The sequence below is a fragment of the Rhinichthys klamathensis genome, unplaced genomic scaffold, assembly GCF_029890125.1.
Source record: "Rhinichthys klamathensis goyatoka isolate OS25496 unplaced genomic scaffold, OSU_Roscu_1.1 h1tg000009l_1, whole genome shotgun sequence".
NCBI lineage: Eukaryota > Metazoa > Chordata > Actinopteri > Cypriniformes > Leuciscidae > Rhinichthys > Rhinichthys klamathensis.
The window spans coordinates 4819048-4838164 of record NW_026606562.1 but is presented as its reverse complement, the minus strand read 5'-3'; the positions used below and the strand labels follow the sequence as shown (position 1 = coordinate 4838164).

At 39.2% G+C, this 19117-nt stretch overlaps 1 protein-coding gene across 1 annotated transcript in view; it reads right to left on the bottom strand.

Moving 5' to 3' along the window:
* The window catches only part of LOC130094584 (uncharacterized), a 45660-nt gene extending 29539 nt beyond the window's left edge, over window positions 1-16121 (bottom strand). Inside the window, exons 1-4 of the mRNA XM_056260924.1 lie at window positions 16019-16121; window positions 15800-15927; window positions 15342-15666; window positions 709-826 (exon numbers count right to left, since the gene is read on the bottom strand). Of these exons, the coding sequence (XP_056116899.1) occupies window positions 709-826; window positions 15342-15666; window positions 15800-15927; window positions 16019-16121 (674 nt within the window). The remainder of the gene's footprint in view (window positions 1-708; window positions 827-15341; window positions 15667-15799; window positions 15928-16018) is intronic.
* Between the last annotated feature and the right edge of the window lie 2996 nt (window positions 16122-19117).

The window sequence follows — 19117 nt, the reverse complement described above, 5'->3', positions numbered from 1 at the left end:
CCTCCACCCGCTCGGGTTTTTCCGGAAAGACTCGGTACAGCCTATCTTTCTTTTATAAATATAATAAAACTAAAGACTTTTTGGAGATATGAAGGATGCAATACTACTCTATAGGTACTCAAGATGAACATGAGATTGAGTGAAACTGAGTGTTTCACCCCCCCTTTAAGGAAAACATGTTTTTCGTTAGTCAGGGAGGGAGGTATGAACACTCACACACACCTAATTATTTTCTTAATTATTATTAACTTAATTATTAAGTTTTTGTTAAGCTTTTATCTGTTGTGGTTTATCTTTTTTCATTTCGTGTCTTCTTGTTGCATTACTATTTGTTATTTCTCTCCCTAACCATAGACTGGGGTAGGAATTAGGAACACATTTTTATTATAATACATTCACTCGGTTACAAAACTAACATGCAACTCAGAAGGGGCGCCAACACAATGCGATCACAACCACACACTTGTCACAAATGCCCAACATCTAATGCAGCCTTACCACCATACAATTCCTACAACGCCACACCACACAATTACTTATAGCCTATACCATTGAAAACCCATGATTCTGGCCACATAATATACAACATCAACGTTAAAAGCAACATGATTATGTGACACTCAAAAAAAAGGAAAGGATAAATGTGAGAAAAAATATATATCCATAAATGCAATGAACTATTCAAAAGCAATTAAGATAATTACCTACCGAACCGTGACTGGAATCTGTTGTTTAAATGACAGATCATGTGCAAAAACCACCGTAACTGATACTTCCACAAGAATCACTTCCTTAGACAAATGGTCTATTCCAGTACAAATGGTCCCTCCCACACAATGATAAAGGTCTGTTTACATGCCATATCAGTCCAGTGGTTTTATAAGTCACATATAAAGAGTATTTTTTGTCAAGTCATGCCTGGGTCACATTTCACACCAGAATCAGAAAGAAAGGCACATTAAGTTAATTTGTCATTAACTACATCTCAATCTAGATGCTCACGAGTTGTAAGAAAATGTATAAATTAGTAAATCTTTTCCCACAAACATTCCTCTGTTGTTTCGCTCGTGCTGTTTCAGATCCTTTTCATGCATTCCCAGATGGGAAGAATAAAACAAACAAACTTTCCTCAAAGTTTATTGGTCAAATTATCTGCTTGTTATGCATATTCATTTATCATAGAAAAGACTTGTACTTCTGTTTGCCATGTATATGTTTTTACCTCAAAACCATATTTGTGGAAGTTTTACTCTTTAGAAGACTGAAATGTGTTAACTTCAACATAATTGAAGATGAACAGGAAATTCTGTGTGCTGTAAGTGCATCAGATAACTTGCTACATTTCCTTGCATATCAGTCGAAAACAAACCCTTACATGCACGGCACAACCTCAGGGCTCAAAACCTTCATTTGTCCCCTTACATTTAAGAGTTCCCTGTAAACAATCATTCTGTCCTCCTCCCAAAAATACTCTTTTCATAATTATTGTATATCGAGTAGAAAGTCTAGTTTAAATATATTACATAATACATGTTCCACACAATAAAATCAACAGAATGATAGTTGATAGAATGATAGAAATGATAGAATGATAGAAATCAGGGTTTGAAATTAACTTTTTCACTCACCAGCCAATTTGGGTACTACATTTTTAGTTTACCGGCCATTGAGAACTTCTACTAGCCAAAACAAAATGGTCATTAATAAATCAGATTATCAAAGTTACATCTTAGATTTAAAGATATTTATTATTAAATCTGATTCTGAATCATTGAATCGCCTTTAGCCTTATGACAACCATATACTGTACGGAACTTCACGCATACCGATAAAAAAAAAAAAAAAAAATTCTCTGTGACTTCTCTTGTAATTTTAACAGCATTTATTTGTAGTAAACTCCCAATATAGCTCACTCAAAATTAATGTTTAAATTTAAACGTTAATTAGCAGACAGGCTGTCAATTCATGCCTCTTTCGTCAGCATTGACTGCAAATGCTTCTTCAACGAAAGCCACGAGTTTACCTGTGCATAGCAATAAAGATGCTATAGGGCGCTTTTTGTGCTAAAGTCTTGGACATGCGGCATTCATGAGACTGGGTCGGAGAAAGTGGCCTCTTAATTGTCTCCTAGGACTCCAGCAGAGTGCTAACACTGGTCGCGTCACTTTGTAGCTACTTGCATTCTCAAGTTCAAGGCGGCAGTCCAAAACAGTGAATCTAATCACCAATACAGGCAAAAGTTCACTTCAAGAATTAACAAATTGGCATCAATGAGTTTGAATTAAGGTATTTGGGGGGAACAAAAACGGCGCAAACGTAAAGGCAATCTAGGCTATATTATTAGGAAGCAAAATACTTTATTCAAGCCACAAAAAACTAATTGTAAATGCACAATACACAATCTTTTAGCCAAGGATGAAGTCAGTATGTACATATATTTGTCCCAAATCTGGGACGCAGTATATCAATTAATTGATATTAATATAAATTATGAAAAAAACTAGACAAAGGGAGTCACAGAAGGGCCTACAGATATATCACTTGTTAAAATTAAGAGTTCGATTGTAGGAAGAAAAGTGGTTGAAGCAAAAAGACTACCGTAGCCTATGTGTAGAGATGGAGAAAAACTGGACAGTTTATCAGTTGCCTAACAATTTGATGAGAAGAAGATGCCAGATAAAGTTAACTTACATTGGATATGTAAGTTATATAGTTCCCTATACTACTATACTATTCCCTGTTCCTATACTACAGAAACACCTATACTGATGTTTCAAATGCCCAAAATACAAGAATGTAGCAGCTGTTTGAAAGGGTAAACAACTATGTGCTAGATGTGGCAGTGGTCATGAATATAAAAACATGCCAGCATGGAACGAATCTAAAGGGCTAAGTGTCACGTGAGGATAAATCAGGAAGTGTGGATGCAATTGCAGGTGAAAAGTTAATTTAATGAAACAACAAACAAACACAAGCTACAAATCAAAACTCCCTCAAGGGGGAAAACGGGAATAATACAGACCATGAACAAAAACGCTAGGAACCGGGTACTTGGATAAACGAACCAACACTGAACTGCAAACACAACAGAGACTAAATAGAGAACAAACACAGAAGGCTAATTACACGACAAGTGAGGAAGGTTAACCACTAAACAGATCACTGGATGGGCGAGCTAACAATTAGACAGAAGAACACATGGCCAGGAATACACAGAAGCCCTGTGCTCACATGAAACTAGACTTAACATAAACATGAGACAGACAGGAAATGCCATAGCTCTGTCACCACACAAAACTAGTAACAAAAGCAGAAGTGACAGAGCTATGACACTAAGAATCTAAATTAATTTTAGTTAAAGTGTTATTTTTTATTAAAGTGTATTTAACTATTTTAGTCAGTGTATTTTATTCCTTTCCAAGTAGAATGTACATACTTTCCCAGGACAAAAGACAGAAGGAACACCATCCAATATTGCCCTGTCTTTCACATCTCCATCCCAACCACCCATATGGAAAAGGTTTGCTAAAAACACCTGTGATTCTTATATGTTCCAACAGAATATTGTAAGGGACATATATGCTGCAAAATCCACATATATAAATTGCATAATATTAATGTATTTTTAATCATATATGTCATATACTGTATGTCCTAAGTACAAAAGCCATATAGATTTTCTTGATGTAAAAACGTAGGAAAATAATGCTAATTTAATATTCATGTCCAGCATATATCTTAAAGTATTAAAGTATTAGCTCACTTTCAAACTCACCCTGATGTCATCCAAGATATCCATGTCTCTCTTTCTTAAATGTTTTATACACAGAATGGACTTCAACCAACTATTGGCAACCAACTATTCAAATGTTCAAAGAAGTTTCAAATATATATATATCTATTTATTTATTTTTTAGAAAATGACCGATCGTTTCACTAGATAAGACCCTTATTTCTCGACTGGGATCGTGTCGAGACTTTGAAGCTACATTGAGACGGACATTTGAACCTTCTTTGAACATTTGAATATTTGGTCTGAATATTTGAAAAATCCTGCTATGTTTTCCTCAAAAACCTTCATTTATTTTGGACTGAAGAAAGAAAGACATGGATATCTTTGATGACATCAGGGTGAGTAAATTATCAGATTTTTTTTTTTTTTTTTGAAAGTAAACTAATAAAACACAGTGCAGTTTACCAATCAGTGTAAGGCTGCAGTTCACTCATGCTCTTGCTCTTATCTTGTGGAGCCCTAAGAGGAGCCCTATGCCTAGTCAATCATGGTCATACTGTATAATCAACATTAGATGAAACACAATATTTAAAACTACACACACACAAGCACACATTTTAATTACAAAAAATATTTATTAGAGTGTATTCTACAAGATACAGTTGAATATTTTACATATCAATAGTTTTTTATTTTAAATTCTGCATCACCAGATTTCATTTTCATTTGTGACAATTTCTCTAAACTTTATCACAGTACTAAGATAGTATACTGTTCTTAACCTACAAACATAAAACTTTCCTCAATGTCGAAGTGATTCTTATTCATATCACCACCAGAGTTCATGTCACATATACAAAAATATATTCCAGCCAATTTCCAACATTTTATTCACTGTTCTAGAAACATTATTTGACTCAACTTTGTTAATTTGCCGCACCCTCTGATCTAAATAACACTGATGAGTTACATCCGGGACATTTACGCGCTGAGCGCGACGAAACGAGCTGAGACTTTTTACACAGACGCCATTTTCTTTGATTCGCGATGCAAGGCATGCGACGAGGGAAAACGCATGGATTAAGTGTTTTATCGCAGTTAAATATGCATTTTATAACGTCTTATTGTTTTATAACAATGTGTATGTGCTGTGCACGGCTAAACCGCTCTCAGGGGGGCATTTCCGTTGACGCGCGATGCAGATCAGACCAGGATGGCGTGGGTTTGCTTTTTAACAGGAAAACGGCGAAAGTAAGTGTTTTATCTAATTTACAATATGTATTTTATAATATATTGATTTATAGCAATATTTAAATGCTTTGCGCGCTTAAACGAGCCGAAACTTTTCTCAAAGGCGACGATCTTCTTTGACTCAATACGGAGCTGACGACGAGGAGGTTTGCTTGTAACGTTAACAGGAAAACACCGGAAGTAAGTGTTTTTAACCTAATTTACAACATGTATTTCATGGCATTATATTGTTTTGTAACGATATGTATGTGATGTGCGCGCCTAAACCTTTCTCACAGACTAGGCCCACAGACGATTAGGCCTGCGTCTTCTTTGAGTCGTGACGCAGTGCTGACACGGAGTTTACTTTTAACAGTAAAAACAAAAAGTAAGTGTTTTAACTCATTACAATACGTGTTTTATATTGAACAAAAGGAAGCTGGAGCGCTGCGGGTATCCCTTGTATCCTCTGGTGCTCTTGGAAGGGTTGAATGTTCGTAAAGTTTGGAAGAAAAATCCAAGTCCAGGCACTCAGTGGGTTACAAAAGTAAAAATCGCGTTGGTGTTTTTTAATGGTTTAGCCCTCGCTTTAATAATAATAAAGGCTTTTTTACTTTTGTAACCCACTGAGTGCCTGGACTTGGATTTTTCTTCCAAACTTTACGTGTTTTATATTGTTTTATGACAATATTTGTGATGTGCAAATATTAAAAGCATGTATTTATCCTCAAACTATCTTTTACTCTCGTTTACCAGCACACCTAGTATAAGTTAACTGAAAAACAGAAGAACAACACAGACTGCAGACCAACAATGCACGTGAAATGGTCACTTTATTTCCTTTTTTGGAGGACCAATTTTCTTAGAATGGGTAACTAATTCTTTCAGATTAAATATTTATGCAAAATGTACTTATCAGAATAACTTTTGATTGATGTTTGGTGGTTATGCTTTCATGTTTAAATGTATTGATTTAGCTATTTGTGTTTGCTAGGAGCATTTCTATGATGCACTGAGTGGCTAAGGCTAAACCAGGCTTGGTGTTTAAAGACTGTACAGACTAGAACCTGGTGATGTTAAGATTTAACAGATAACATGAGAGAATCATGGGCACAAACATAGAAAATAATCATAGCTTTGTTGCTATTTGGTAGAGCCCGACCGATATATCGGCGGGCCGATATAAGGCATTTTCCAAACTATCGGTATCGGCATTTATAATGGCCGATAAATGAATATTTTAAAAAATGCGGGTGCGTGATTCATGTAAGGGTGGCGCTGCCAATAAAGCACCTAAAAGCTGTCACAAAGAACTGGCAAAAGTAATGATTATAAATACAACAAATATAGCAAGGAGACATTTTAATTGTTTATTAATAAACAAGTGTTTTCAGTCAGTGTCAGCCAAAGATGAAGTTGACGATGCTGACTCGCGATCTTCAGTGAACGCGTGCCAGAGAGAAATGCACATTTCATTCGATTACATGAGTCTGTCTGTCTTTCGTTTTGAATTGTTCTGTTTAAAAGTAGACATTTCAATATAGATATATTTCAATTCTCAGGTCTATACGCTGAGTTTCGGTTCATGAGACGAGCTCCAGTTCACCCGCAGGCGCCTCCGTGTCGAGATTATCTATCGTCTGCTATAGGCTATTTACTTCTTAAATCCAGGCAATTGGTTGATGAAACATTGATTAAAATTAAGATACAATTAATACAAAACGAAATTCACTTTGAAAGGAAAGGTTTTGTGCTTTCTGTTTGATGTCTATGTGAAAGTTTCAAAGCATATTTTAGTGCCGCTTTCAGAGCGCTCACGTCCGTAGTGCTGAACTGTCGCGTCTGTAACATTGTTTTTTCCTCATAAATGCGAACACGAAAAATAAAATAAAATAAAATAAATATTTTATGTAGCCTGTGGAGACTGAGAGCCAACCCTTCTTCATCCGGTGGGTAGTAGCCTACTTGTGATTTGCGCAGTGTAATTCACAGAATTGATTTCTCTGCTACAAGCCTCTGTCACGTATTGTGTGAGCTTATGACTATTGCAAGCGCGCAGCTGAGAAGTCCTGATTATATTGTCTACTATATTTACCTCTTATTTATTAAAATGCAGGCAATTGGTTGATGAAACATTGATTAAAATGCGTGGCACGAGCGACAAATCTCCGACAGTAAACTGATTCTGCTTTGTCTCGGGTAAACAGCTGTTGCGACGCGAGCAATAACGGCCGCGTCCGGTGTAGACACCGTGTTAAAGCTCATTCTGCCTATAACGCTACGTTACAACATCAAGCAATATTCCAATTTATATAATTATAACACTTTATATAGGGCCATTTTGCATTAAGAGTAGCCTAGTTTCACGTTTAGTACATTTTGCTTACTAATTATTTAAAATAGTATAAAAGTACTGTACATATGTAATTAAAAACGTTTTCATTATGATATTATTAATTTTACTTTAGTAAAAAGATCTGAGTTCTTCCTCCACTGGTAGAGATTAGAGGAATTAAGACTAAAAATAGAAGATAATAAGGTTTTGTCAGTGACCCTTTTTATATATTTATTGATACAAGTTATGACTAAATTAAAAGACAAAGTCGTTAGTGAAGATTATGCAACAGTATTTAGAATAAAATATAATATAATATAATATAACATGCAATGCAAACTAGTTTGGTTACAGCTCAACTGTATAATTCTCATTCTATCTTTCCCCCTGCCTCATTACATATCTGTGTCACACAAGAGTTTGATCACCACATTTGAGTGATCATTGCAAAACGTGTTTATAAAATATATTTATTCTGTTTATACTGTGTAAAGTACCCATCAAACGTTTGTACACACCAATAGGAAAGTGTCCAAACTTTTGACTGGTATACTGTACTATAATACACATAAATAATATTGCTACTGTATTATAATATACACATAAATAATATCGGCCGATATATCGGTATCGGACTTTTTTTACTCCCTAATATCGGCATCGGCCCCCAAAAATCCATATCGGTCGGGCTCTACTATTTGGTATAACTAGATTGTCTGTTTCTTAACACTCATTTTGAATTTGTCCAGTCAAATTACTTTACAAAAGTCATTTTTATTTTTTACTTAAAATTAGTTTTCAAACCAATTGTTTTCATGATTTAACAGGTAGATGTTTTCTTGCTGTTTAATTTTAGACTCCACTGATTGGGAAATATCTGCCCATCACCTGTCCGACATCACAGCCACAAAAAGGGAACACAGATTCTTCCAGCGGCTGACTATAAGTGAGATTTCTTAAGGTGGGTGTCTTAATTTATTCTTAAAGGGTAGCCTAACTAAACCCCTGGTCAGAGCCTGACTCCACCCACTGGCAATATTTGAAAAATGCTGGAAAAGTGGGCAGAGCCCAGCAGAGATAGAAGAGATGAGCTGAGGGCGGGGCTGAGCGGGGGGCGTGCACCTGAGACCCGTAGTGATGGATTGATTGACAGCTGCTGTCAGACTCTAAAAATGCGAGTGACTGGAGTGACGCAAGTAGCTTTGCAACAGAGCGGCCATTTGAAGTCGAGGACTTTTCTCCCCCAGCTTCACCTGAAGTGGAGGAGGGTGAATTGTCTGTGGACACAGGGCCATATCAATTCGAGCCGCTGGCTCAAACTGCGGTCTTCACTCCCGCATCGCGATCGGCATCTGATGAGTTTTGTCGAGTTGATGTCAATAGCGCGCGCTCTCTGTGGGCATATTCATATTTTGTCGCTATGTGAAAAAATCCAGCAAAATGTGCCGGCGCGTTTGTCGACCCCAGAGGATTAACTTGAGCCTAACCATAAATTGTGATTAAAACATACATGTTCACTCACATCAAGACGCGACTGCGGTGGTGGAGTCCCTGCAGGAGGAGCAGCGTTTGGCACTGCGTCGCTTTTCAGCGCCAGCTGTGTGGAGAAGCCCATTTCCACCAGTGGCGATTTCTTTAAGACTGCAAGGGAAGCTCAGCTTCCCTTATAATGTCGAAAAATTAATGGTCAAATGTGTACTATTGTGTTAACATTTTATTGACTAAAAATGCGTTAGAACACGGTCATCTCAAAGACGAGTTCGTTCAGAATCAGCTACATATAGCAGGTCGGCTGACTCATACATTCCCGTAGCGCGTCACAGTGCATTTCCCTATGGCATTTCCCCGTTGAAGCTCAGCGTCCATTGACTTCAATGGAGCTGCTTTGAACAGTTTTTTTTCAGTGCTTCGAAACTAGACGGTCATTGGATAAATGCTGCGATTATGTCCCGCCCACGGACGCTCAGCGTCTCTGGGGTGAATAGGAAAGTGGGCTGGCCTGGCGTCCGGGTGTCTGCGTGATGATTGGAGGACTGCATCTCCTTTTGATTGACAGCGATTTCGCACAATAAAAACAAAGTCACTGACGCGGAAGCTATTCGAGATTTCGAGCTCAGTCTCATCGCAGATTTTGCAAGTCTACTCGGAAGACGAACTGCTGTAATATTTCTTGGTATTTGCAAAGTAGAGAAATTTTCCACCTCTACTGCATTACCATCCTGACCACTGTACTAAATACAGATAAATCTAATGTTACGCTAACTTGAAGCTATCCTAACTGATGCAATACTATACTACTAACTAACTATGCTTCTGACAATACTACACTAACAACTATGCTAATTAACTTCATAAGCTACACTAAATAATCTAAATAACTATATAAATGCTATGCTAAATAGATGCTAAAACACTCTATCCTGATCGTTTTAAATATTCGCAATTCCAACTCCTGACTCACAGTGGTTTTGATGAAACAAGATGGTTTTTATACTGCCAAGGGCGTGGTGAGCTGGAACCTGCTTACGTCACCAACAACCGCTTACGTCACGAACCACCGCAAACATCCAATAGGAAAATTCAACTGCAGTAGCCACCGTTCAACCTGAAGAGGGCAGCACTCAGACGTTTTTATACCATATATTGTAGAATTAAAACACTTTATATCCAAATGTCAAAAAAGTTACTCAAATCAATGAACAGCATTTATGAAGCTGCATTCTTACAAATCATTAACTAAAAAAAGTTGGTTTAGGGTTTAGTTACCCTTTAAAGGGTTAGTTCACCCAAAATGGAAATTCCGTCATTAATTACTCACCCTCATGTCGTTCCAAACATGTAAGAATTTCTTTCATCTTCACAACACAAATGAAGATATTTTTAATGAAATCTGAGAGCTTCCTGCCCCTCCATTGACAGTCTATGCAACTACCACTTTCAAGCCCCAGAACGGTATAAAGGTACATTATTATGCTGCGTTCACACCAGACGCTAATAGCTCGTCAAATCCGCGCCTACCGCGTCTAGTTATACGCTTGATGATTGATGTTAGATGTTTGAACTTTTTCCAACATAAACTTGCTGTATTTATAAAACACAAATTGTATTAATTGTAATCGGTCTGGTTTTGTGTTGTGTTGTCTAGAGCAGGGTTTCTCAACCTTTTGCCTACTGCGACCCACTTTTTTTTCGTATGCCAGTCATACGACCCACTAAGGCTGGAAATAATTCAATTTTTTATTTTTTTTTATTTAAAAGGGACAATGCACATCAATTGACATCACTCAAAATGTAAATGCGCCAGAGTTAGCAGAAAAGCTATCATCTGTAGTCCCTTGGCAGGTCAACACATCATATTCCATTAATAATAAAAAAAAAGAATATATGAGAAATAGAAACAATTAAGACAGAAGAAAAAAAGGAGATAAAAGAGAAAGAAGCAAATAGAATAAATAAGTACAGAAGGGTAATACCTGGGATAAGGTAAACATTAACTGAAATGCCTCTTAGATATATAGGCTACTACTCCGTATGCCTATGTTTATTATAATTAATTTCACAAAAACACAGAAACATTTTCAATAGACAAGACTATGAGGCAAACAGATTTTTTTTTGTTGCTCAAGTTAATGTGACACTTGGGACTGCCGCTCTGAAATAATCATATCCAGACGCGGTGGAATTTGGGAAATTGCGACTCGTAGCGTCGCACACAAACTAGCTGTTGTCAGCCTATTCCTGCTTTTTGTTTTCGTTGCAGTCACTGTTGAAAATCCTGATTCGCAAAGATAGGTAGTGCTAAATGGCAAGAGAAACTTCGTTGCACGTTCTGCGAGTTCAGGATATTCGTGTCTGGTTTGAATCCAGAATGAGCTCAGGTCTGTTTTGCGAAAAGCAAGCTGCAGGCTTCCGTCAGATGCAAGTTCCACTAACTGTGTTTGCAAATTAATGGGGAGTACAACATCCACATCACTTGGATCTACTGAAAAAGGATCGCGAATCCACGCATTCCCAACTCTTCGGTCGTTGGGAAAATAATCGGAGAATTTCTGTGTTAATCTGGTCAGGTGTTCCCGGACAATTCTCTGTATGTCGGTGCTGATGTGAGGGAATTCCTGCAGAACATCAGTGAGGTTAGGAAACATGTCAAAAATGTTCTCCTGCACTCTCTTCTCCCACAATACCAACTTCCGTTTGAATGCTTCAATTTTGTCAGCCATCAAGAAAACACTGTTGTTTCTCCCCTGAAAGGATAGGTTTAGCTGGTTTAGCTGGTCAAAGATATCGGACATGTATGCCAGTTTCCCGAGAAATTCAGGCTCCGTATAATGCTTTGCCAGGGGAGACCGTTTCTCCTCCAGAAATGTGTGCACCTGCTTGCGCATTTCGAAAAGACGATTAAGAGCTTTTCCTTGCGAGAGCCACCTAATTTCACTATGATATAACAACTGGCGGTGGTCTGATTCCAGCTGGTCGCACAAAATTGAAAACAAGCGGGAACTGAGAGCACTGTTCTTCACTAAATTAATTGTTTTGACAGCAAAGTCCATTACCTCATTTAAGGGCACTGACATTTCTTTGGCTGCAAGGCTTTCACGGTGTAAAAAGCAGTGAACCCACGTCGCCTCGGGTGCTCTGTCCAAAATTTTTCTCACAACACCACTATGTTTGCCTGTCATTGCGGCCGCGCCATTCGTGCAAATACCTACGCAATTTTTCCAAACCAGGCCATTCTTTGTGAAATAGTCATCAAGACAATTGAAACACTCATCTGCTGTCGTCCGTGTCGAGAGCTCATTACACATCAGATCCTCATGTGTTGCACCTTCGCAGTTGTAGCGTACAAATGCAAGCAATAAAGCCATCTTTGAAATATCTGTTGATTCGTCGATTTGAATGGCAAACAAGGGGCTTGCTCGCACTCGATCCAAAAGTTGCGTTTCAATATCATCGCTCATGTCTATAATCCGTCTGGAGACAGTGTCGTTGGAGAGTGGGATTTCTTTTATTTTGCTAGCAGCACTTTCCCCTAGTACCTCGCGGCACATGTCAACTGCACATGGGATAACTAGCTCTTCACCAATATTAAACGATTTCTTAGCACGGGCGATATGGCCAGCTGCCAGATAACTTGCCTTCAGGGTGCTTTTTGAAGCTATTGTGAGCGACACAATACTACTTTGCTGTCTTTTAAGTAGGTCTCGCTTTCGTACAAAGTAATCCACAGGTTTACCCACACATGTTGGATGTTTAGTCTGTAGGTGACGTTCAAGTTTGGATGGCTTCATGGACTCATTTGCCAAGACCTCACCACACTCGACACACTGTGGTTTTTCGTTCGAAGAAGTAAATCCATATTTAATATAGTCCGGGTTGTACATTTTGCTGCCTTTGAAGTTGAAGGAGTTTCCGAACCTTCTGCGTTTTTTCTTTTAAAAAACGGATGCATTTTGTCAAGCTAACAGACCGTGGCTGCGTATAATTTAATAATAAGGTCTGGCATAGCAGGTAGGGCTAGTAACATTATGTAAATAGAGTATGAACTTGTCCAATAAGAGCCTTTCGCGGCAATAATAAATTATTTTGATAGGATAGTTGAAATACAGCGTTAGAAGCCACGGCAATAATGAAGACAGTACGACATTCGAAAATCAGATTCGTTGGAGGACTGGCTATGTTTACAACTTTTGTTTCAATCTGTGCGCATTTATATGATTAGGTGTTAAGGCTTTTTAGTCCGATTGAGCCGCCAATGCGTTTACTAACGGATTATTTTGTTGCACTTGCACGTATTGCAATGAGCCTATTGTGAAGCCCACTGATTGGCTGTGCTAGTGAACACTGAAGTCTTGCGACCCCCTGCAGAATTATCAATGACCCACTTGTGGGTTGCGATGGCAATTGCCACCCCAACTACCCTTCTGGCTCCGCCACTGCTTTTCTCACCTCAGCCGGCTGTTGCTCTCTCTTCCTAGCTGAAGGAAATGCAAATGTATGCCTGTACAGTAGAGGGCGCTGCTCAAACAAACCTTTCTGCTGTGCTGTCATTCTGGGTTATGTTCTTACATATTCTTTTATCATTTATTGATAGTAAACTTCATTTGAATGCTGTCCAAGGCTATAATATATTAATATAATAATTTCTTAGTTCCGCCCTTACTTTGTCATTTCTTAGTGTAGGAGCTATTTTGAGTTTAGTTTAACCTAAATTGTTTTGCTATTGGAGCACTGGTATGTTTTGTTAGATTTAGGATCCTTTATTTTGAAGGGACTCTTATTTTGACAGTTGGTGAGAATGTTTGAATATAAAGATGGCCGCCTCTCACCTTTTCAAACACAAGAAAAAGAACAAGGAAGCTGTTGGAACGTATAGGCATACAGTTCTTTACTTTGCTATCGAAACGCTTTTGAATCATTATTGAACACTACTTGGACATTGGATGAATTTAAAGATGTGCATCAATCTGTGCATGTGTAGCCTGGAAGGAAAGGAATTCATAAAGTTACCTGAAGTGTACACTCAGCAGGAAATTCCAGTCAACAGAGAACATATCCCCAGACGAGAAGATATTCGAAAATGGCCTTATCTTCAAGATGTTGATATTCCCAACATTAATGCTGGGATTGACCTTCTGATTGGGATTAATGCACCCAAATTGATGGAACCTTGGAGAATTATCAATAGCCAGGGTAATGGACCCTTTGCTGTTAAAACACTGCTAGGTTGGGTGGTGAATGGACTTCTCCATACTGAGAATGCATGCATCAACAAGCAAGGTCAGAAATATGTTCATGCACATCGGATTTCTGTTGATAGCCTGAGTGAACTTTTGATTCAGCAATACAACCATGAATTCCCAGAAAAGAGTTTTGAGGAAAAGAAACAAATGTCGGTGGAAGACCACAAATTCAACAAACGATTGGTAGGTGATTGAAGAATGGTGTTTAAAAGGCACAACTTAATGTCAAAACAAGTCCTTGAAATCTTGGAACATGCAACAAATTGAAAAAAGTCTGCTCCAAAAGGGGGTAAAATGGACATTTAACCCTCCCCATGGTGCCCATTATGGAGGGGTATGGGAGAGGTTGATTCGCATGGTCAAAACGACATTACGGTCAGTCACCAGCCAGCAGTATCTGGATGATGAAGGCCTTCAGACAGTAATGTGTGAGGTTGAGGCCATTCTCAATAGCCGTCCACTCACGACTGTTTCTGATAACCCAAATGACTTGGAGCCATTAACGCCTAACCATATATTGCAACTTAAGGTGCAGCCTGTTCTACCTCCAGGTTTGTTTGTGAAAGAAGATCTTTACATCAGGCATCGTTGGAGACAGGTCCAGTACATTGCCGACTTATTTTGGAAACGCTGGGTCAGAGAGTACCTCCCTCTCCTGCAAACACGGCAAAAATGGTCTCGTGTCAGACGCAACTTCTGTCCAGGAGACGTTGTGCTAGTAGCCGATAGCACAGCGCCAAGAGGATCATGGATGCTGGCTAGAATCACTGAAGCCTTCCCTGATTCCAAAGGCTTGGTCCGCAGCGTACGGCTTCAAACTAAAACAAGCCAGCTTGAAAGACCTATCAGTAAAATCTGCTTGCTAGTAGAAGGCCAACATTCTGAAGCTGAGTGAGACTTGAACGAACTTGCGCACGTGCACACACTATCATACAGATGCATATACTGAATCTTTGCACCCATTTATTCTTGTGAATAATGCATAATGAGTTTAAGGAAATAATATATAGCTCCTTGGAAAATTACATTTAGTTAGTTATAGCTTGCCTTCTGCAATAGCTATAAGGGGCCGGCTATGTAGGAGCTATTTTGAGTTTAGTTTAACCTAAATTGTTGTGCTATTGGAGCACTGGTATGTTTTGTTAGATTTAGGATCCTTTATTTTGAAGGGACTCTTATTTTGACAGTTGGTGAGAATGTTTGAATATAAAGATGGCCGCCTCTCACCTTTTCAAACACAAGAAAAAGGCGCTGGCGCTGTTTTATTTTGTTATTAAATTCTTTAAATGTTGCCGGTTCCCACCTCCTTCTTCCCATAACATCCGAACTGCGTTATAGTCACGTTTCAATAGGGAGACATGGAATGTGGTGTGAATTCTGTACTCTGCAGGGAGCTTGAGTTTATATGTGACAGGGTTGATTTGTCTTACGACCTGGAATGGACCGATGTACTTGGGAGTAAGCTTACGGCAGGGCAGACGCAGACGGATGTCCCGTGTCGAGAGCCATACTAGCTGTCCTGGATGGTAGGTGGGAGTGTTGCCTTGTCGAGAGTCAGCATAACTCTTGTGTCTGTGGACTGCCCGCTGAAGATGGTGATGAGCTTCGTGCCACTCCCTCTCGCTTTCCTGGAAATAGTGGTTAAAGGAAGGAACATCACAAGGCTCATCTGATCAGGGTAATAATGGAGGCTGAAAACTGTTTATGCATTGAAATGGAGTGAGATCTGTCGTTGGCTGTGAGAGGGATTTCTGGGCATACTTGGCCCAGGCGAGGAACTGGTTCCAGAAGTGCTGGTGGCTCTGGCAGAACATTCTCTAAAAGAGGCTGACCTCCTGCACCTTTCTTTCCATCTGCCCAGTGGACTATGGTTGGTATCAGATGTGAGACTTATGGAAGGGAGAAGAAGAGGTCTTCCAAACACATGAGATAAACTGTGGACATTTACCCAGTAATGCCCGGTAATCTATGCAAGGCCACAAGCCTCATCTTTCTCAGCCACAAAGAACAAGCTGGAAACAGCAGGAGAAGTGGAGGGACGGATGTAACCTTGATTAAGAGTCTCTTTCACATACTCCTCCATGGCCTTCTGTTCGGGGATGGAGAGTGGGTAGACCCAGGTCGATGGCACAGTCCCATGGTCAATGTGGTGGTAATTTTGAGGCTTGCTTGGTATACGTTATAGCTTATTTTATAATACAAATTGCATACATTTAAGCTTGTTGTGTCATGTTCAGACGGGGGAACTTCAGACCGCCGCCCTGCGTTTCACTTGTAGCCGGAATATACTGTGACTGACTCCATAATCTGTCCATAAACAATCAGTGTACAGTTCTAAGAACATATTTTAACTTTCTAAGCATTTATTTCTGTATATTTTTTAAATACTAAAATTTTATGCAAGGCATCAGGCGTTTCCATCAGGCAAAAAGACTGACACGACACTCGTCACACATCGCGCCCCTGTATGTTGCTTTGCATTAAATTAAATGATGTACAGAACAATAACGTATTTATAGATAAAATGAAATGTACAAAAACCTCTATTTTGCTGAAGACATGCAACAATTTGAAGGAGCTGAATGCTCTCTCCTGAAGAGGTCGCAAAAAGCCTGTGATAAATAACTCAACCCCTGGCCTGGGTTGTTACGTCTGATCCGGTATCTGGATAGCACAAAAACCCTAACATCTAATGACTAACCCTAACACCAGGTTGTTATGTCTGACCTGGGATCTGGGTTACACAAAAACTTCCCAAACATTGGATTGTTACATTTGACCCAGGAGCAGGGTAACACAAAACTACCTAAACACTGAAAATATATGACCCAAAAGGCTCAACCCAGGATTTGGGTAGAAAAAATAACCCAAGATTTAGAGTGTAAAAACAATCCAAAGCAGTTTTTCTAGACCTGTTGTTGCTCTTCCCTCTTTAAAAATATGTAATATAGACCTCTTAGACAGTAAGTGCAATAACAAACTTATTTATTTCGCCTTGTACTTATTATTTACAAAGAACATACACGTATTATCACTGGTGACTATTATGGCTAGATTATTGTAATGTTCTACTGAGTGGTTGCCCTGCATGCTTAATAAACAAACTACAGCTGGTCCAAAACGCAGCATCTCGAGTTCTTACCAGAAGCAAGAAGTATGACCATATTAACCCGGTTCTGTCAACACTGCATTGGCTCCCTATTAAACATCGTATAAATTTTAAAATATTGCTGATTGCTTACAAAACACTAAATTGTCACGACGTGGTGCAGGCAGAAGAAGAAAACAAGGCGAGATCTCCAATGCAAATCCTTTTACTAATAAAGAAACATCAGGCAGGTACAAACAGGCAGGATAACTCACGCAACATAAGACTAACTACTGACCAAGAGTGACTGAACTGAAGGGACTAAATACAGACATTGATTAACATAGATTAGTGAAGACAGGTGACACAGATGATAATGACAAAGAACAGGTGGGTGATTGAGGGAGTGAGTTCAGGTGTGGAGACAAGGAGGATTCTGGGAAGTGTAGTGAAGACGACGACAGAAGGTGCAGACGATGACTGTGACATAAATGGTTTACCTCCGCAGTACTTGAGCGAGCTCTTAACGCATTATAGTCCTTCACGTCTATTGCGATCTCAAAACTCTGGCCAGTTGATAATACCTAGAATATCAAAATCGACTGCTGGTGGTAGATCCTTTTCCTATTTAGCACCAAAACTTTGGAACAGTTTTCCTACCATTGTACACTCTGGCAGTTCAAAGCTAGACTAAAAACTAGTGCTGTCAAACGATTAAAATAATGTCATAGTTAACTCGCGATTAATCGCAATTAATCACACATTTTTATCTATTCTAGATGTCTCTTGATTTCTTTTTGTCCCATTCTTTTTTCTCATTTTAATGCTCTTATCAATATGGAAAAGTGGATCGGCTTGCTTTGTGCATGTGTTTTTTTATTGAAAACACTATTGACAATACTGTGTTCAATTTCACACTAACATTCTCACTTGGAGCAAATAATCTCTCACACAATGTAACACTGTCCATCAATAAAAGGGTGAAAGAAATACTGATGAGGTCCTGATATTGACGAGGGGGCGAAGAATTCGCATCAGCTGTATGTGTGTGCTTGGCCATCAATGATAGCTCAGTTCACAACGACAAAAAAATCATTTGGCAACTTTTTAAAAGTAAACTTTCCATTCAGAATCGTATTGGCACCCATTTCGGCGTCTCGCACTCGTCATCCACTCAAACCGTAATGTTAACCTTCTATTTGGCCGGCTCGCAGACCCAAACAAGTGTGTGCGGCGTGCCTGTTGTTTTGTTTCAGGTCTAGCTAGATCCGCTTGCACTTTGGTCGACGAAGCAACAAAACGTCCTTGCGCGGCGCAAGCCATTGAAATAAATGGGTTTTATCCAGCGCATGCCGCGTCTTGTTGCAAAAGCATGTGAAAAAAACTACAAAGTTTGCTAGGACAAAAAGACTGTTAATCGCACGATAAAAAAATTAACGCCGTTAATAACGCGTTTAACTGACAGCCCTACTAAAAACACATCTCTTTGACCTAGCATTCACATAACACATTATCGACTTCTATAATTCAGTGTTAGGCTGCATAGATTAGGTCAGCCGGAACCGGGAACACTTCCCTTAAATCCTGATGTATACTTGTTACATCATAAGAAGGATGGCGTCTACGCTTATATTAGTCTCTCTGTTTATCCCCAGGTTTACCGCAGACCGCCGGATCCAGGCCGTATCCAGGCCGTATCCAGATCTGATGAAGGACCTGCGCCCGGACACGACGACAATGCAATCCTGAAGTGTCACTAGTCCCTCCCCTGTGAAGGCCTCCTTCCCCTTACCTCTGTACAGATAATCGTTGTCGGGATAATTCCGGTTCACGTGGCTACGCCGAAGCGATACAATTCAGTATTATAAATTTTAAGGCCAGACAAGTAGTTTGTTGAGGGTTGGTTTTTTAGGGAAGGACTACATGCCTGCGCACATATATTCAAACGCGCAGACCTATAGAATGAACTCTTAATGTGCATGTGCACACCA